The sequence below is a fragment of the Anabrus simplex genome, chromosome 5, assembly GCF_040414725.1.
Source record: "Anabrus simplex isolate iqAnaSimp1 chromosome 5, ASM4041472v1, whole genome shotgun sequence".
NCBI classification, from domain to species: domain Eukaryota; kingdom Metazoa; phylum Arthropoda; class Insecta; order Orthoptera; family Tettigoniidae; genus Anabrus; species Anabrus simplex.
Genome location: NC_090269.1, coordinates 402,497,962 through 402,519,961, shown reverse-complemented (window position 1 = coordinate 402,519,961; position 22,000 = coordinate 402,497,962). Strand labels below are relative to the sequence as shown.

At 37.4% G+C, this 22,000-nt stretch overlaps 1 protein-coding gene across 1 annotated transcript in view; it reads left to right on the top strand.

Moving 5' to 3' along the window:
- Positions 1-22,000, top strand: part of LOC136874177 (unconventional myosin-Ie) — a 458,144-nt gene that overhangs the window by 26,430 nt on the left and 409,714 nt on the right. The window contains exon 6 of the mRNA XM_068227689.1: positions 2,832-2,994. Coding sequence (XP_068083790.1) covers positions 2,832-2,994 — 163 coding nt within the window. The remainder of the gene's footprint in view (positions 1-2,831; positions 2,995-22,000) is intronic.

Below are 22,000 nucleotides of genomic sequence, written 5' to 3'. Positions count from 1 at the left end.
AAGTCAAGGCAAGGGAATGTACAAAGGATTGAAGATGTTTGTCAGTGCTGAGATGGATTCTGTGAAAGAACCTTCGCTTGAAACAATGGGACATTCTGGATTGGTGGCCTTATGGAACTCGGAAAATATGTCAAACTTGGGAGTATGGAGACGATTTGGGATGAGGAGACTGATATGGGTTTCTGATAGACTGTCATGTTGAAACTATGTAATCATCATGTATGGGATTCTGGTTGGGGGAGACATACTTAGTTGTGTCAGAAAGTTAACTGTTGGGCCTCACAGTCATGTTTACTGTAGTGGATCCTTTTTTAGCAGGAAAGATGACAATGTCCGGGTTGTAGTCCTCTACGAGCATGGAATTAGTATTTGGCCTTATTGTGTTGAGTAGGAAGAGGGGCTAGGATTTTTTTTTTTTTTCGTTTTTGCTAGTTGCTTTACGTCGCACCGACACAGATAGGTCTTATGGTGACAATGGGACGGGAAAGGGCTAGGAGTGGGAAGGAAGCGCCCGTGGCCTTAATTAAGGTACAGCCCCAGCATTTGCCTGGTGTGAAAATGGGAAACCATGGAAAACCATTTTCAGGACTAGGAATTTGGGGTTGGATAGACTGTGTAGGAAAAAATTAGATACTGTTTCAAGGAGATATTCAGGTGGTAGGGGTTGAGTTTCAGTTCTCATGAAGCTAGTTAAGGTTGGAATAATATCATTCATTGATGAATATCTATCCTTGTACTGTGATAATTTGACATTACTTTTTGTTTGGATGTTGCCGATGTGATATTTTCTTCTGCTATACTGTGCAACTTCGGTTATGCAATAGGTTTTACATCCTACTGACTACATTTATGGTTTCTGGAGATGCCAAATAATTGGGGCTCTTTTTCTAGTAGAACATTATGGGATGTGTACTCATACACTTTTATGGCCCCAAATAAGGAAAACAGAATAATTATTCTGAACATTCATATTTTATTTTTATATGTTGTCGTACCTCTTTAGCCGTCTTCATGAACGATTAAGGTTAAGTTATGAGTAGGTTCCCACCTTCCAATACTTATCAATTTCTATATAATAGGCTTATTAATTACATAATATACACCATATAATCTCTAGTACATGTTTCGTTCCGATTATGGAACATCTTCAGCTAAAATTTGATAAAATGGCAAGACAATTAAAATACATTGATGTTATGATGATACAAAAGCTAAAAGATATGATAAAATGGCTCGAAGATTAAAACATATGATAATGATGATAAGATAAAGTTCATTCATGTTGGTTAAAAATTCAACAAGTCAGTGTTCAAATGACTTGTTGAATTTTTAACCAACATGAATGAACTTTATCTTATCATCATTATCATATGTTTTAATCTTCGAGCCATTTTATCATATCTTTTAGCTTTTGTATCATCATAACATCAATGTATTTTAATTGTCTTGCCATTTTATCAAATTTTAGCTGAAGATGTTCCATAATCGGAACGAAACATGTACTAGAGATTATATGGTTTATATTATGTAATTAATAAGCCTATTATATAGAAATTGATAAGTATTGGAAGGTGGGAACCTACTCATAACTTAACCTTAGTTGTGCTGAGCCAATACGGAATAAATATGAGATTTATAAGCTTCATGAACGATAGCGAACACTAGTAGTTGCTTCTGGTTACTAGTGTTCAGTATATTACTATATGTTACTGTTACCTGAAAGAACTGATGAAACGGAGGGAATTTATGTTCCATAATATTTTAAAATGTTGGACTGTTCTGCTCGGCCAGATAGATCTTGAATTAAGGAAATTGTTATGTAGTTGATTTGGGCTTCTTGACAGACAGATCATTCAAGTTTTTTGGGATTATCTTAAGGACAGAAAAATTGTAACGACCCTTCTTCCTCTTGGGAACACAGTGAAGAGATGAAGAGAGTCCCCAGATCTACTAGTGAAAGTGACCTTGGAATTTCTCAAATTAATCTGGTCATCGCACTTACAAGAGCTTGAGGTCATCAGTCTCCTGTTAATCAAGTTGGTTGGTCCTCATCTGTATCCATTCAATCGTATGGTTTATATAAACTCGTGGTTTACCGAGCAAGTTGGCCTTGTGGTTAGGGTCGCGTAGCTGTGAGCTTGCATTTGGGAGATGGTGGGTTCGAATCCCTCGTCAGGACCCCTGAAGATGGTCTTCCATAGTTTCCCATTTTTCATACCAGGCAAATGCTGGGGCTATACCTTAATTAAGGCCATGGTCACTACCTTTCTAATTCTAGCCTTTTCTCATTCTCGTACCACCAAAAACTTTGATGTATTGGTGCGACGTTAAACCACTAGCAAAGAAACAATTCCTGGTTTTTTAAAAGTAAAGCATCTTGCAAACACCGCAAAGAGTAAGAAGAGATGGCACTGACAAACTAATGCCAACTTGGAAGTTGCTTTGATATTAGGTAATTTCTACTGTTTAGGCCTACCACCACTGCCCTCCCCTTTGGAATGAAACCTCAGTTTTGTAGTTACTGAGTAAATGAAATCTCAGATGAGAGTGCTGCTAAACTTTTTTTTTAGAAAAAGGGCACTGCAAATAATGCAGTATTTGGTACCTATTTTTGTATGCCTGTCATGGTGATAAGAAAAATGAACATCCTGATCTAATGATTCCTGTATGCAATTCCTTACCTCTCTCCTTTTTTCGTTGTATTTGTAAGACTTAAAGACCTAGTTGATTTATAAAATATATAACTTTCTATTTTATTTATATTTTCCTTCCTGTAATTCCTGACTGAAAGTTTTATTTGCGACTCAAAAATTGAAAAATTTTGTTTTAAGGGCAAATACGTAGAAATCCTCTTTGGAAGTGGTGGTCAGCCAGAAGGTGGTCGAATATCAAACTTCCTCTTGGAGAAGTCTCGAGTGACCAGGCAGAATGCAGGAGAGAGAAATTTCCATATATTTTATCAGCTGTGCACTGGAGCCTCAAGTAGTATGACAAGTGAGTTGGATTTACAGTTTTTGTATGCATTTTATTTCCTTCTCCTTTCGCCTTGTAGTTTCATTCATCATTTGTTATATTTCTGCAGCCTGCTTTTTGCCTCAGTAATCTGTAGTTTTGCAAGCAATTAAGATTTATGTTTAGAAGTACCTAATTCGGAGAACATGGAAAATTAGGAGAAATCATGGAATTCAGTCGAGGGGAGAGAAGACTAAGAAAGGCATACAGGGTTAGTCACCTAAGTTCTTACAGCCAAATAACTTCTAATCCATTGAAGGTATTCATATGATGTTTTCATATTTATAAATGGCAGTAAGGGACTCGCAAAAACCTGTGATATGTTTTCCCATGGACTGACTAATAATCAAGATATCAATACCAACTTTATCATCATCATCATCATCATCATCATTTCTTCGCTCCATCATGCTGGGTGCGGTTGTGTACGAGCCTCCTCCAGTTTGCCCTGTTCATCCACAGATGATGTTTGTATATGCAACGCCAGGTTACATCTCTTATTTCAAGGTCCTTGAAAATCTGCTTCTCCCAAACATCACAAAGTCTTCGTCTTGGTCTCTTTCTGGGAACACTGCAGTCAAAGTATGCTCGAGGAGTCCTATGGGGACCCATACTTTTCATATGACCATACCATTGCAATCTCTTCACTTCGAGGCTCTCCAGCAAACTTCTTTCCTATCCAAGCTGTTATCAGATATCCACATTCCTTATTTTATCCATTTTTGTTTTTTGTGGACAAGAACGGAGGAACTTCATTTCTGTTGCTTGAAGACGACTCTTGGTTGATCCAGTAAGTGTTGCGGCTTCCAGACCGTACGTCAACAGGGGTACCAGATGTATTTTGTACAAGCTGATCTTGGAAATTAACGAAAATGTTTTGTTCCAAAGTATTTAATATACAGCGTGATAGAATGTGGAAGCTTTCTGTATTCTGTTGCTAATCTCTTGATGTATAGTTTTTTCTGAGGACAGAACACTACCTAGGTACTGGAAGTTTTCTACACTATCCATCTCCTCATCTCCAAGTCGTAGATGAACAGTTGGAGAGTTTCTACTTATCACCAAGCCAACTGTCTTGGTTTTGCTGATTTTAAGACCTTAGGTTGTAAAAGCTTCATGCTAAAGATCTAGTCTAGCTTGTACTTCTGCTTCCATCTCACCCTGTGCCATTCCATAATCAGAAAAAAACAGGTCATTAGTTGTTGGATCCTTTCTTTTAACTGATTTTAAAAATTCATCCATTAAGCTTATGAAGAGGAGTGGTGAAAGACAACTTCCTTGTTGTACTCTACTCTTCATTTCAAATCAACCTGTCCTTCCATCTTGTACATGGACACAACTCCTGGTTTCGTCATATAATTGTTGTTCTCATACTATGATGTTATCGGGCTCTTTATAATGTCTCAAAAATTCCCGTATATACCTCGTGGTACAGTGTCATATGCTTTCTCGATGTCCAGAAAAAACACTTATAAGTGTTTTCCCTTTCTGCCAATAGTCCTCATAGAGCATTCTGGTGGCAAAAATGAGGTCTAGAGTTGATCTATGAGGTCTAAATCCATGTTGTTCCTCCTCAAGTATAGGTTCAACGTATTTTCTAATCCTGCTCTCAAGAATGGATTCGTAGATTTTGAGGCCATGTGACAGTAGAGTTACACCTCTGTAGTTGGTACATTTCTTCCTATCACCTCTTGTCAGCAGTGGTATGACTCCCTGCTTCTAGTCATTGGGTATTACATCCTTTCCAAAATTTGTTCAGTACTCTGTACATACACTGTTGTCCAACCTTTCTGAGTGCTTTGTTCATCTCAACACTAAATTTTTCTGATCCAGTTGACTTGTTGCTTTTCAGTTTAGATACTGCTGTCTCCACTTTCAACCATGTCAAACTATTGGTATTTGTGCTGCCAAAATCATAAGATTTGTCATCTAATGGAGTGACATTTTCATCACAGTTCAGTAAAGCTCCTGTAATATTTTGGTCGTATCCCTAATCACCTCAATATTAGGAAGTTCTACAGATTGGATAGATTCAGTTCCAATTCTTCTACTTGTAACGATTCTGTGTGACAGTTTCTTATTCCCATCCTGTGTTGTCAGCCAATTCTTCCTTGCATTTCTGCTTTTCAGCTACAACTGACTGTTTGACATGTAATTTTTTCTCTCTGTAAACTGACAGCTTCTCCTCTATTACATGATGATCTCCCCATATTTTTGCTTGATATAGGGCTCTTCTTGCACAGTTTCTGTCATACCAACTAAAATGGAAGTACGTTGGCAAATCAATAAGTATCTGCAATTTTGCTCTAGTTGTCTGTAGGTTGGCTCTATGGCATTGTGTGCTCCCCAGCCACTAGATGGCACTGTTGTCTATGTCTGTGGTAGGTTTCAGCGTTATCAGATCAGTACAGCTTGCGCTGTTACGACGTAAAGATAGCCGTGCCACTCTCTGTTTGTGCCAAAGAAGAACAGCGTTTTGTAATCATTCTTTTTGTGGTCCGAGGGTGTATCAGGAGCAGAAATTCATACAAGACTTTCAGCACACAATACAGGGACAATGTTTTACCACAGCAAAGTGTTTACTAGTGGATTGAACAGTTCAAAAGGTGTTGCACGGTCGTGAACGATGAGGAAAGATCCGGGCGTCCATCTGCAATTGTCAATGATGCCAATATTGAACAAGTACATGATATGATCCTGAATAAGAGACGAGTGACTGTTTATGACGTGGCAAACCATATGCATATTAGCCATGGTTCTGCATATGAAATCATGCATAACAGGCTTTACTTTCACAAAGTCTGTTCGAGATAGGTTCCAAAACAACTCAATAAAGAACAGAAGCACAGTCATGTGAGAATCTGTCAGCAGCTACTGGACCGTCATGCTAACGAAGGTGAAACGTTTCTGAAATGGATCATCACTGGAGATGAAACATGGGTTCATCACTTCGAACCAGGGAGTGATGGTCAGAGCATGGAATGGAAGCATCCGCTGTGGCAAAACATTGTCCCGTATTGTGCTGAAAGTCTTCTATGAATTTCCGCTCCTGGTACCTCTCAGACCACAAAAAATGGATTACTGAATGCTGTTCTTCCTTGGTGCAAACAGAGAGGGGCATGGCCATCTTTAAATCGCAACAACGCAAGCTGTACTGATCTGATAACGCTGAAACCTACCACAGATGTAGACAACAGTGCCATCTAGTGGCTGGTGAGCATACAATGCCGTAGAGCCAACCTAAATATAATTAGAGCAAAATTGCAGATACTTATTGACTTGCCCTCGTATATTAATACTGTCTGTTGGTGAAGTCTTCAGAACAGAGGAAGGTTGGATTCTCAGAAAGCATCACAAAAGGTTGTGTGGTTATAAGGAAATCACAAGAACCAAAGGCAATGCTATAATGAGGTGTACAAGACATGATGAGGAATGAGATAGTTTGCCATTGCTTTTCTCACTGAGCCAAAGTGTGTTTTTCCAGCACAGGTGCTCTTATGAGTAGCACCTTTCTTAAAATCCAGGCTCATTTAGTCTTGCTCTGACTGTCATTGTTTAGCATCACCCATACCTCACATACTGTTACGGCCATACATGAGACTGACAAGGAGAGGCCGGACCCTACGTCCAACTGATTTCAACGAGCTTCAATGTACCAGTCGGGAGACACTCAACAGTAACTCATGTATAAGGGTTTAGGTCAATACACTTTCATTTTTAAAAAAAAAGTCAAATGTCATGATGCAGGGTCCACTTCAGACCAAGTGGAGGTGATAGAACACTAAAAGGGGAACAAATTTTACTTCAACATGTCAGGTCCACAATCTAATAATTTCTAAAAAATTGATGAATCTCCAATTCCAATGCAATGCATATGTACTTGAAGAGTGACAGCACAGTCAAGCAGAGCGATGGGTGAGTGGTCACCATACTCGTCTACGAACCTCAACGACTTGAGTTTGGATCTCATCATAGCTATATTTTTTTTGGAAAAATATCTCATTTCTAATCATGTCTTGTACACTTCATTATAGCATTGCCTTCGGTTCTTGTGATTTCCTTATAACCACACAACCTTTTATGATGCTTTTAGAGAATCCAACCACCTTCTGTCCTGAAGACTTTACCAACAGACAGTATTAATATACTTCCATTTTAGTTGGTATGAAAGAAACTATGCAAGAAGAGCCCTATATCAAGCAAAAATACAAGGAGAATATCATGTAATAGCAGAGAAGTTCTCTGAGGACCATTGGTAGTATGTTGGCTTCCAAATCCCAAGATAGCACATTCAAGCCTGGCGGAGGTAGTTGGATTTTTGAAGGGCGAAAGAAAGTCCATTTGACACTCCATATCATGATGTCAGGATGTAAAAGATCTCTGGTGACACATTTGGTGTTTATGCAAAAAAATTCATTAAAACTCAATCATAGACACCCAAGAGGGATTCGATTTACTCTGCCATCTAGTAGGCCTAAAGTAAAATGGAATGCTGAAGTTGATGAGCATGCAGCCAGATGGCATCAAATTAAAATGCTTGCACACAGTAGCTGAGGCCGTACTATTATTTATTTATTTAATTTATTTATTTATTATCCAGTAATTGGCAAACTAGGAACCACGATAAGTTTCTTATACATTCTGGTATTTATTTCACTTTCGTTTAATCGAGTATGTTTTCATTAGCTTGCTGCGTCCAGCATGGTGTTCATCTGACCTTTTGTTCCACTTGTACATTTTTCATCTTGGAAAATCCCAAACGTCATGATGCTTGTTCTGAAAAGGTCTCATTTGTGCACGTCTTATGGTCATAGGTCCATTTCTTCAAGGTCTTTCTTCATGTTAATGTACCAGGGTATTGTCTGACTACAATGCTAAAAAGAGAAAGATGTTCCACCTATTCAATACAATAATATTGTTGCACGAATTAATCTAGCAACATATTTAATATGTTATGGGACCAGTTTCAACATATGTCCATGTCATCATCAGCCGACACAAAAATGGCAAGAAGTCAACACAATTGTAACACTTATGACACTTTTCTTGAATTAAAAATAGAAGTTCATGTAAGAGGTTCTTGAGCACTCTTGCTGTAGATCTTGAGGTTAAAAAAATGATGCAGTATAATTCACAATTGTTGTTATTCAAGGAATAAAATTTGTTGCTAGGTAACAAATGATATGATTTTGTTTTAGTACTTCAAATGGTGGATAGTGGTATATATAAAAACTCTTAAAATATTAGACTATTAGTACTGATATGGATTTTATGAGATCTAAGGAAAATAAAATAAATTAAAAATAAGAAATAGAAAAGTGAAAATGGTAAGTTAAGTACTGTACTGTTATGAGGCTCACTTTAATTTAGCCTTGTCATGAAGTACAAGAGGAAGTAAGAACCGGAAATTGAATATAGGTAGGGGATAGGGGGGGGGTAAGGGAGTGAGGGGAGTAGTTTAAGGTGGGTCAGGGGGGTGTTGTGGTAAGGGCAAGTAGCGCGAGAAGGTGTTGTGTATTACGTGGAAGATTGAACGCCTACTTTTCAACTTGAAGCTTTTGAAAACTAAGATAAGGAAGTCAAAAAGAATGTTCGGTTTTTCAGACAAATCGTTAAGGTTTTGCTTAGGATTAAAATATTGATCAAGGTGTATTAAACAATTTTCAGTGATGTCAAGAAGAGGGCCTTTGTTTAGGGTACTGATAATTTCAATGTCTTGGTCTAACGTAGTCAAATGATGTTTTCTGTCTTGCATGTGTTGCCCTATTGCTGAGAATTTATTGTATTTTATCGCGTTAACATGTTCTGAATATCTAATTTTGAAGCTGCATCCAGTTTGTCCAATGTAAGAAGGTGTTGCATTTAAAACGGTATACGCCAGATTTTGAAAATGTATTAGTTCTGTTTATAGATTTGGAGTTATAAATCACATCCATGTTTCTATTGTTAGTTCGAAAGGAAATTTTGGAATTATGTTTTTTTAAGATATTGGCCATGTAGTAGACGTTTTCATTGAAAGTGAAGGTAGAGTAAGCTGCTGGTTTAGGATTGTCATTTGATAGTGTTGTATTTGTTCGGTGTTTAAATTTATTGATTATTCGTTCAATAAAAAATCTGCTGTAACCATTAAATTTAGTGATGGAACGTATGATATTAAGTTCTTTATTTAAATTTTCTTTAGATCAAAGTATTTTGAAAACGCGGTTAACCATACTGTTGTAAGTGGCACATTTATGTGATTGCGGGTGTGAGGAATCTTGTCAGTAGCTGTTTGTGTGGGTTTCCTATAAATCATATAAGATAAAGAATAAGGTAATCTGCTAATTGTTATATCTAGAAAATTGATTGAACTGTTGGATTAAGTTTCAAGTGTAAAATTTAATATGAGGATCAATCTTAGATTCTACAAAATCCATATCATTACTAATAGTCTCATATTCTAAGAGTTTATATATATACACCACTATCCACCTTTTGAAGTACTAAAACAAAATCATATCATTTGTTACCTAGCAACAAATTTTATTCCTTGAATAACAACAATTGTGAATTATACTGCATCATTTTTTTTAACCTCTCTACAGCAAGAGTGCTCAAGAACCTCTACATGATCTTCTATTTTTAATTCAAGAAAAGTGTCATAAGTGTTACAATTGTGTTGACTTCTTGCCTTTTTTGTAGTGGCTGATGATGACTTGGACTTATGTCGAAACCGGTGCCATAACATATTAAATATGTTGCTACATTAATTCGTGCAACAATATTATTGTATTGAATAGGTGGAACATCTTTCTCTTTTTAGCATTGTAATCATTAGTTCAATACGGATCAGTGATGAAGTTTTTAACTTTAAATATTGTCCGACTGCATAGCGTAACATTTAGCATGATTAGATGCCATCCTTGGAGGCCTGGGTATGATTCCTGGTACTGCCAGAGATTTAAGAATGGCAGGAGGGCTGGTATATGGTTAAAATGGTACATGCAGCTCACCTCCATTGAGGGTGTGCCTAAAAAGAGCAGTAACACCTTGAGACAAAGTCACAAATTCACTCTACGAGGGAATTGTTGTTTTTGGTTTTGAGTCAGAATTGTTAAAAATGCATTTTGTCCAACGAGAGTTGTCCATTTGTTGTAGGTGACTATAGAAGCAAGTACTACGTTTGTGCACTGTGATCGTGATCTTCTCTATCTTAGAATAGATCTCTTGTATTTATTTTCTTATGTGGGTCCCTTTTTTGTAATTTGGGCCAAGTATGTTTTAGTGAGTGTACATTTCTGAGAAGGGATAAATCATATAAATTATTATTATTTTTAGTATGATGATGATGCCCTTCCTGGTGCGAACTATATCTGGAGAAATGTATTCACCATTCACTCGCTTTCAAATAAAAATCAGTTTAAAATTCAGAAATCATTGAACGTTTTCTGTATACAACGATTTGAAACAAAAAAAAAACTTTAGACATTTCTGATGATGAACTCAATCTGGATTTAGGACGGACAGCCTTTTACAAAAATAGTAACAACTATTTCTGTGGCTTGGTTCTAAAAGGGCCAATGTCAAAAAAACTTTTTTTGAGCTATGAGCATTTGAAGTTTTGCTTATAGTTTTCCAATTATTTTTTTCAACAACTAACTTAAAATAACTTTATTCTTTCTTCGTGGAAGTCGCCTTATTAAACGCTAATTTTTTCAATCGTATTCTTTAAAAATTGCCAGGTCTCTAATCTTTATTGGTAATCTAACATTATTGGCAAGGGCTTATTTAATTAAACGTTAACTGTTCATTTAGAACTTAACAGAGACATTGGCCCTTTTAACATGTTGCAAGCCAGGATAAAACGCATTTGTATCAGTTAATATCTCAATTTTGATAAAAAATGACATTGGCCCTTTTAGAACCAAGCCACAGATTTTACCAAAGTGTGTGAAGTAAATAAACTTCAGAATTATTTTTAATAGGTCATTCCATAATACACCTAAATTTCATGAAAATCGAACTGGGTTTTGATGTAATGGAACTACAAAGTTGTTGTTTACAAAAAAAAAAAAAAAACGGGCAAGAAAATAGGTTTTACAAGAAACATAATAAAAATATGTAAATACCACCAAGGAACGTAGAATAAAACAAGCTTTACGATGGTGTGATTATATTTTAGATTGGTGGACCGGTTCAGATTTTATTAGTATTTAAATTCGACCGCACATACTTTCTGCACTGACAGTAGTCCTCTAGTCAGAGGAATTAACCATACAGAAAAGTCCATGGCCTGGCTGGGAATTGAACCCAGGACTCTTAAAACCGAAGGCCAGCACAGTGACCATTCAGCCAAGGAGCTGAACACAGGATAATTTACAACTGCCGAGATGGCATTCCTTGGAGGTTTCATAGGGAAGCAGAAATTAAGAAATTAGAAAGAGGATTGGGGTCCCAAAATTACAGGACATGATAGAAACAAGCAAGCTCAAATGGTACGGATGCATGTTGCAAATAGGAAAAGACCAAGTAACAAAGAAAATATTCACAGAGAAACCAACAGGAAAGGGACCACAAAAAGAGGCCTCAAAATATGTGAATGGATATAGTGGAGTAGAGTATAGCAAAGAGACGAGGAAAGATAGAAGAAATATTGGAACCAGGAAGAAAGTGATGAAGAGACAGGCAATGGTGGAGATTCTTGATTCATAATTCATTTTCAAATTCCTCCGTTTAATGAGTAGTTTTAATTTTATTTTGTTTTCACTTAAGTTGTTCAGAGAGTATGGTTACCTAGTTGTACTTCCTTTTAAAACAAAAACCACCACTACCACTACCATCATAACCCAACCTAGGAGAGAGAGCTGGAAATGGGAACTGAATAATAAGAAGAAATAGTGAGAGAAGTATCCACATTTATAAGATCTCAATTTTATATTTTCACTTGTAGTACATTCAGAAATGAACTTGCAGTTGAGTGTAACTCCTCATTAATCGCCCTGTATAGGGGTAAGGTCAAAGAAATTATAAGATGCTATAGTTTTGAAAATATGTTTAATCAGTAATGAAATACAGTAGTGTAGAAATTCATAGCTATGAGATATGAAAAGAACTTTGCATTGTAAAGTCACATCAACATGGGACGGAATGCCAAAGTACTTCCCACAATCTTTGAGATCATTTCTGGTACAAACCTCATTAATAGACTTGGCATGATGCTGCCTTCTGATGAAAGCAGATATGTAAGACATGCTATTCTGCATTATTAATGAATGAATCATCCTTTTGCTAGTAGTGGTGGTTGCCAGTTTAATTGAATGGTAGGAATGCTCAGGCATGGATAGATTATCATGCTTTTAAAATCATTAAAATGGTACATATTAAAAAATTATTTATTTCCAAAGCTGATTCATTAGCTCCATTCTCTTCCTCCTCTAAATGAGCCTTTCTGAATTTTCAGCAGTGTTGTAACTTCATTAAAAGATGGAGTTAAAATGGCTGGGTAGGGGTGGGTAGCTCAGAGAGCAGAGCACTGGCCTTCTATGCTCAGGTTGGTGGGTTCAATCCTGGTTCATTTCGGTGGTATTTGAAGATGCTCAGATACGCCAGCCTCTTGTCTTAGATTTACCTGCAAGTTTAAGAAATCCTGTAGGACAAACTTCTGGCACCATGGCATCTCTGAAAACAATTTTAAAAAGTAGTTAGTGGGACATAAGATCAATAACATTATTACGAGGGCCATTCAGAAATTTTCCCTATTAAAAAAAAAAAAGACAACATAGTTACACGTAAAACTTTATTGGTAGCTAATACAGCAATGTTGGTGCTATTTTTGGACATAATCACCACCAGAATTAAGACACTTGTCATATCGTGAGATCAGATTTTTTATGCCGGTGTTGTAGAAGTCTGCCGCCTGGGAATGGATTCAGCGTGACATTAGTCTTCAGCTTCTGTGTGAAAATGTTGACAGGAATTTTTTTGAGAAGCATGAAAAGATGAAAGTCACTGGGAGCAAGATCAAGACTGTACGGACCGGGTGAGTTGGGTGTGCAGTTAGTGTCGTGCAGCTGTGAGCTTGTATCCAGGAGATAGTGGGTTTGAACCCCACTGTCGGCAGCCCTGAAGACGGTTTTCTGTGGTTTCCCATTTTCATACCAGGCAAATGCTGGGGCTGTACCTTAATTAAGGCAATGGTCGCTTCCTTCCCACTCCCAAGCCTTTCCTATCCCCTCGTCGCCATAAGACCTATCTGTATCGGCGCGACGTAAAGCCAAAAAAAAAAGTTGATTGTATGGTGGATGATCAAATGCTTCCCAGCTGAACTCCTGCGGTACAGTTTCTGATTGTCGAACTGTATGTGGGCGAGCATTACCATGGATCAGCAGAATATCAGCACTGAGCATCCCACGCCTCTTGTTTTAAATGGCCCATCACAATATCTGTAGAAACTTTATCACACACTGAACTTCGCAGGCGGTGAGAGAAAGAATACGAGCTGATATTTTGAGCCACTGCTGCTGCGCTACAGACACCAGGCATGACTTGTCCAGCTGGTGTATGATTGCTATATCATACATGCTTATATTTCCCAACTAAATACATTTACTTTGCAAGAAAAGAAATAGGGAAATTTAATTTCTGGACGGCCTACATATTATTATTTTATAATTTTCTTTACGTTGCACTGACACAGATTGGTCTAATGGCGATGATGGGATAGCAAAGGGCTAGGAGTAGGAAGGAAGCAACTGTGGCCTTCATTAAGGTACAGCCCCTGGTGTGAAAATGGGAAACCATGGAAGTTGTTATTGTTATTATTATTATTATTATTATTATTATTATTATTATTATTATTATTATTATTATTATTATTATTATTGAGTTGAAATAATGCTACTGAAACATATATATAGGGTGTTCTCAAATTTGTGGGAAGTAATCAGGTATTGGTTAGTACACCCGAAATCAATACAAAAAGTCCCTATGAACATATGTCCTATGGTAGATCGTTTATGAGTTACAGACTTTCCAACTTTGGGAAGTATGGGTGATAGCCTTACCTGGCACATCCCTCGTCAAGTAGCTCTTGCCATGTAAGGTGTACAATCAGGAATACAAGAAGTGCTCAAAATGTCCACCGTGCACCTGATAGCACACTTGAACACATCACCTCGTTGATTGTCTGGCTCGTTCGAACACTGCAGGCATCGATGAGAACCTTGTTCCACATGCTGGTGAAGTACTTCAATGTCCATAACAGCACGTTTGACTCTGAACTTAATCCTAAATTCGAACTCTCCCCCATTCCAGCTAATAACTAAAACAGGTTTAGCTCGTGAACAATGGATTGTAGGTCATATTCAAGTCAGTAATTGAGAAAAGTCCATCCTTTTTTCAGTTCCAAATATTGTATTATTTTTAAAAGAAATACATTTTTCAACTAACTTTAAATCAGTCGGTTGCCGGCAGTATGAATGTTATACCTCTATGTGTTCACCATTTTAAGAGGACCGGAAGGGAAACTCCTGAAGAAATATTTTGGAACAAATTCTTCATGTTCAACTGTCGAACTATACACCTGTAAAGCAGTCTAACATTATCGAGAGGAGTTTCCCTTGCTAGGATAAGAACAACAACAATCTCGGAATTCAACAAGACACTAATATTAAGTACAAATAAACAACTTCGAAGAAGAGATTTTGTAATTCAACAAATGTGTCATCATATCACATCATTTTTATAAATTGAAATACCATTAGCATAAGACGTACTATGCAAGCACTGTGCATTAACAAGAGACAATATTGTTATATACATGCAGTATTTCAAACTTAAATAATTTTAGTGTGTTTATTTGTTATGTATTTGCTATGTGTTATGGAATATATGCCTTCTTTTAGTTGAAGATGCCCCCCCAACGAGGAATGAAACATGTACTCTTTAACATTTAGCAGTCATATTTAAATAAAGATTGTTTGCTCAGTAGGTCGTATTTAAAAAGGAAAAATTTTACAAGTTTCACACAAATGCTTTAATTTAACTAAAATTTAAATACAGGGTTAAATCTTTAAATAGAGGGTTGATTTTGCTACTGATTTTGCTTTTCTGATTTGTTTCCCACATACACCTTTAGTACTTAGTCCTGTAATTGACTCTTGTGTGGAACAGTAAGAAACAAACACCTGGATGCAGACCAGATTTCTTTTCACAAGTTGCACGAAAGTACACAGTTTCCCATGGACCATCCTTCCTATTTGAACACACTGTGCAGTCCTTTGTGTTGCTTTTCTCATTGGAATAAATAAAATGTCATTTCCCATTCAGACTTTCACATGTGTCACATATTAATTGACACCCTCGCTTCGCTGATCCTTGCACAGACTCTCTCGGCTGACAGTTCTTCCACCAATTTTCTCCTATCTTTTTCATAAATAGTCGAGAGAAACATATTATCACTGTCAGAATTCTCAACTGCATCAATAATGTCTGCATCGCTCAAAAAGGTTTGTTTACATTTGCTTTCTATATTACTGGTAGACAGCAAGATACTCAATGAGTACACAGAACATAAACAGAAAGACTGGGTCGTTTCTTGCTGGAATTCCATAGCAGTGTTTCGATATATATCGAGATATTTCATTAACTCCTTCGAGGAGTTAACCCAACTACCGATATTGAGCAGTGATTACAAATTGTATTGAATAGGTGGGGTAATGAAGTACTCCTTTTGTAAACTTAGTAAGATTAAGCAGTGAAGCGTATAATTGCCATAATAATATTGTAAATCACATTTTGGGTGCCGCCTAACATCCAACCTCTTCAAGAAAAACATAATGTCACGGCCAACCTGCCAGTCAGCCATTAACGTTTAATATAAGTTAGTTGAAAAATGTATTTCTTTTAAAAATAGTACAATATCAGGTATTGAAAAAGGGTGGACTCTTCTCAGTTATTGATGGAGGTTAACAAATGAAGTTCATTATATGCAGTATAGGGCATATGTTCTCTGGGACTTTTCATGTTGTTTTGGCATTTACTATCCACCGCTTTATTAATTCTCACATGTTTGGGAAGTCCCTAGAGAGAGAGAGAATGGAATATTAATAAGAACGTACAATAAGATAATCACAATGGCAGATCAGCATTGGGGGGGAAGCATCGGAAAGATAAGATGAGGATGTCTCTGTGTCTTCATGCACTGCTGTCTTCTACATCACTTTCCTTTCAGCCCCTTATGATCTCATTTCTGCTTCTCAACTTCATGAGGAGGTTGAGCTTCAAACATTTATTATGGAGCCATCTTGGCAGATCTTCAATCTTCATGCGGTACAGGTGGATAAGGAGAAAACTGGATAAACCCAGAAAAAAAAAGGAAGGAAAAAGTAAGACACAAATAGGTGGTATTCTCCAGAGGCTGAGAAAAAATTGATGTTGAGAAATTGAGATTGATGAAGAGAGAAAGTCTATTAGACTCAATTTTCTGTTGCTCCGTCTTCCCACACTGACTTGTCATTGTGTTTATCATTTTATGTATTCCTTTCTGTGTTTTTACTCTCTCTGCATGAATTTTTATGTCACTTGTGTTGTTCCTTTCCATTAATTATAATGGTACTGAAAATAGTGTAAGTATTTAATGATTGTCTAAACCTTATTAATATTATTAATAAGTTGTTAAATGCGAGAAACCTCTGTTCCTTGAAAATTTGATGGAGGATAGAACTTTGTACACTTACAGGGAACCCTCACGAGTGTAAGGTCACGAACGGCCAATGATATGGAATGCATTCGAAGCCCCATCTATCCTCTACCCCTACATGCACAGTATTGGCTGGTAATGGTAGGAGGGGAAAAAACTGTAGGTATCCAAAAGAGAATAGAGCATGAGGCTATGAGGTGCAGTCAAAGGGCACATTTGACACGTATATCACAACAGTGCTATATTGCTAGTAGTACTGATATGAACCAGTGTAGTGGCAACCATGAACAAAGCAAACATCACCTTATATCTACAGTGACAGTTGCGAGCGTTGATATTTCATCAGAAAGAAACGTAAGACATTTCGCAGATAAGGAAGTGGCAGTTAACATATTAGCGTTTTTGCAAGGTGATTCAGTGGAATGTGTAGTGTCATATAATCTCCACTATGTGGACACTGCACATGCGGATTGCACTGATAACAATATGGGTGAAGGTGATGTCCAGGCATGTAGTTCATCGTCCACGTTGGAGCCAGAACTCCCGGCTCCAGTGAAATGTAGTAAAGAACAATCATTGTCTAGCAAGTGGATATGAGACAATTACGTACATGAATGACCATCCACAATATAGTAAAAGACAGTAATAATTACTAAGAGAATTTGAATAAGTCCACAGCAGTATGACTGGGTGGTGCATAAGAAAAACTATGGTACTTCAAGGGAGGACAAGGCGAACCTGTTTAAAAGATAGTTGTTTGTGCGATTCAAGGAAACGCTTGAGACAAGTTACACGATGTGCATGATAGTGACTTAGTCCTGTACGTTATAGGATGTAGGTTGTAGTGACTTCAAGGGGTGTAGTGGATGATTGCACAATTTCAAATGGAGCTACAGCATTGGACGACACAAAATAAAAAGATTCCAGTCAAAGCGGCAACTTGACGATACACAGCAAACTGCAGAATCAGAGGAGGTAAACAATCTTATTCCATTGTTTAATGCGGCATTCATTTTTAACACCAACCAATCGAGATTTGACAAGGAAATGCATATGAAAGGTACCCTGGCAGTTAGAGGTACCAAGAGAGGTATAGCTTGAACAACGAACATCAATACCCTAACGCATTCATATACAATTATGCCTACTGTTAGGGTGGATGGCAAATTGGTTGCAAAGTTATTTATTGTGCTGTGAGAAGTTGGAGGTTGTGTGCCTCCAATGAATCTGCGGCATGTCAGGGACATAGCATGGGCAGTAGGGAATGTTTACATCATAGCCATCAAGAGTGGGAAAATGGGCTTACCAGAACTAAAGCTATGGTATGAACACTGCTCTTGGCCCATAGCTGGTGAAAATAACTTGCTGTTGCTTGACTCCTGGTCTGCCTATAAAAATTATACTGTGTTACAAAAAAAAAAAAAATCCCTCCTGAAACATGTTTGACATTGCTATTCATACCATCTGGAACCACGGGACAAATTCAACCTCTGGACGTCTGTTTTCTTTGTGTCTGCAAAACAACTGCACCATAAAGGATAGCCAGTTTCACAATAAACTGCACGATAGACTGGTTCGCATTCAGTTGCATGCCGTCACTTTCTGTCAGTTCTCGTCACCACGTTATATCAATATGATTATCTGTGCATTCTTTAAGAGTGGACACCTAGCTAATCGTCCTGAACAATTTATAACTCCTAAGGTGTTTGCCTGACGCTAACTTTTGTGATCACTGTGGTGGTCATTTTTCATTCAGTGCTCAGGGTGCAATTCAAAGGTTTGTTTGGAACATTTTGTGAACTTTGATGAAATCCATTCCGTGAAGTGTAACACATACATTCCACAGAAGGTTGATCTCTGTACCACCTGGACACTCATTTGCTGTTCCCCTCTTATGCACATGGTGCATCATTAGCAGCTAATATTGTTTTCTCTCTCAATTGTTACTACAGCACTTTCAAATGCCCCTTACTAGACATCCCATCTGTGACCTCGCACTTGTGAGGGTTCCTTGTTAGAGATAATACTTAGATTGATGCTTTTGTGGCCCATCATTTTAGACATGATGGTAAGCTTTTGGCATTTTACTGTCAGAAAACAAGGTGAAATTCTTTACATTTTGCAGAGGACTTTACTCTGCTTCTTCAGAAGAAAATTTCATCTGTTCATGAGTAAGTTTTCTATAATAATGAAGGTTTGAATTTAAGAATTCTTACCACTGGTCTACAGTAAGTGGTACTCTTGTTTGTCACGAGATGGTTCACTGCATGAAGAGTGAACCGTCTGGTAATGAGGAGAGTACGAATTTGAAAAACACCGAAAGAAATAACAATAGTGAAAGGACAGGAAGGAGAACTGCCTATGTAAATCCTTTATGGCTGGCAACCACATATTACTTAATTGATAGCCAGTGTCCCTGTTGCATGCCCTATCATGTGTCATGATGTCGTATTCCAAGATGTTTGAGCTATAACCCACACTAAACACAATGGGTCTAGGATTATACAGGAAGCTGTGGAAGTACGTGAAAATCCTAACAATTTCAATTGCAGATTTTCTTCAGAAGACATGGACTAAAGTTCTCTGCAAAACATTTGTTTATCTGGGAGATAGTGGGTTCGAACTCCACTGTTGGCAGTCCTGAATATGGTTTTCTATGGTTTACAAATTTCACACAAGGCAATTGCTGGGGCTGTACTTTAATTATGGCCATGGCTGCTTCATTCCCACTCCTAGACCTTTCCTGTCCCATCACCATAAGACCTATCTGTGTCAGTGCATCATAAAGCAAATTATTACATGTTATAAATCTCATTTTTGGTCCGTATTGAAAATTTACAATTAAAAAACAATAAAGGTGTTTTATAATCCACCTATTTAATACTTTTATTTTCATATTTATTTTTTTATTTATTTTTTTATTCCTGACTTACATTTGTGGCGAAGTTAGGGCTCACGGCCCTCTCTTACACTTAACCGCTATAAACAAAAATTTTAAAATGTAAACATAAAAGTAAGACATAGAAATTCTAAAAGGACATAATACTATGGACAGATAATTCTAAGACTAAGTTAGGCCTACATATCAGTACGGCAATTAGTGTGACAATATTAATACTAATAATAATAATAATAATAAGCATAATAATAATAAAAAAATGAAGAAAACCCATTCACACAACAAACACACATTGATACACAAAACTCAGTTTTATGTTCCCAGGAAAAACTTTCGGCAGGCAGATTTGAATTTATCAGAGGAAGTAAGGTGCCGAATGTACATTGGGAGTGTATTCCAGAGTCTCGATGCAGTAACTAAAAAGGAATGATTGTATTAATTCGTTCGACTTAGTGGAATTTCAAGTAGGGAACCAGAACGGGTACTAATTTCGTGGAATGAGGAAAGGAAACGAAAATTAGAAGAGAGGTAAGTAGGAGTGTTCGTCGAGAGCACTTGGTAAACAAGTGTCACAAGGTGAAAATTCCTTCATTCATTTATGTGTAGCCATCCCAATGTTTTGAAATATGGTGTGACATGAGCATCATGTCGCAGTTGGAAGCCATATCGTATGCATGAGTTTTGTGCTCGCTGAAGTCTCAAAGCTTGTTCAGCATTTAGATATAGAGCTGCATGAACCTTTCTACATACATTTGTTACATGTTCATTCCAGGTCAGATTCTCATTGATGGAGATTCCAAGATTAGTTACATTTTTAAGGTATGGTACGTCAACGTCATTGATTATGATTGGAGGAGGATTGATATTGCTTATTACATGTAATAATTTAGAGTTTCCTATGATAATACTTTGCGTTTTACGAGGATTTAGGATTAAGTGGTTGTTTTTAGCATAGGCGGTAAGCCTTTCAATATCCGAATTAATATGCTGAACTGTTTCATGTAAATTGTTTGTAGTGGTGTGTTTGTATATCAGCAGATCATCAGCATATAAGTGGTAGTTGCAATACTGAAGTGTGGAAGATATGTCATTAATCTGCAAGACGAACAGTAAGGGTCCTAGAACAGACCCTTGAGGGACACTGGATGATTTTATAGCCCATTGGGATCTTTGATTGTTTACCACAACGCACTGGTGACGATTTGTAAGGTACGACTTTAAAAAATTTAGGGCTGTCGGGCCGATATGCAGAGAGCGTAGCTTGGATAGTAGTATGTCTATATTTACTGTTTCAAACGCGCTACTAAAGTCAAGGAGTGTCAGTATCGTCACCTGCCGTTTGTCCATTGCTAGTCTTCTGTCATCTGTTACCCGAAGAAGTGCAGTAGTAGTACTGTGTCCCTTTCTGAAGCCAGATTGCAATGGGTCAAAAAGAGAATGTCTGGTTAAGAATTCTACTAGCTGCTCGTGTACAACTCATTCAAGAACTTTCGAGAGAGGGGGAAGAATCGAAATAGGCCGGTAATCAGATGGCGCATTTGCAGTGGTACCGGTATGCTTTAATATTGGGGTTACTAGAGCATCCTTCCATGCAGTTGGAAACGTCCCTGTGGGGAGACAGTGGTTTACAATGTGGGTAATAATTGGTAGGACCGCGCCAATAATGTTTTTTATAAAGCCTATTGGGATGTTATCTGTTCCTTTAGCTTGTGACTTAACTGAATTCAAAATACGCTTTACATCATTTACACTGACAGGGTGAAAAGAGAAATTATGTTCGTTTTCTGTAGGGTCACTGTTTCTTTTATTTAGATTGATATGATTTTGAGGTTGAGATTCTTTTATTGGGTTAGTTATGAAGTGAGAGTTAAGTGTATCGAGAGATATAGTTTGCACATGTGGCTCTTTGCATTTTCCAACTCCCATAGCTCGAAGTTCGTTCCAGGTTTCACGTGCATTTAAGTTCCTTGTTACATTCTTAATGTGATTAAATTTGCTATTGCAAAATTAATTGCTTTGTTCTGTTACATAAAAGACGATACTGTTCAAAATCTAGTTCATTATTTGTTTCCTTGTATCGGCGAAACATTGCGTCACGGCGAGCCATTGTTGATTTTATATCGATTGTTAACCAAGGTGCAGGCGAGCGAGTGACTCTGGCTTGCCTAACTGGAGCATGCTTGTCATATAGTCCTATGAGTAAGGAGTTAAATCTTGACACTTTCATGCCTGTGTCATGCAGCTGCTTTATATCTTCCCAAGGTAAAGTGTACGCATTGTTTTGGAGTTGTAGATCGATATTTTTCAGATCCCTGTAACTAATGTATTTAGCTTTATATTTTGGTACACGTAGAGAGTAGCACAGGTAAATTAAGTCATGAGTTGAGATGCCAGGTACAGGAAACTGACCA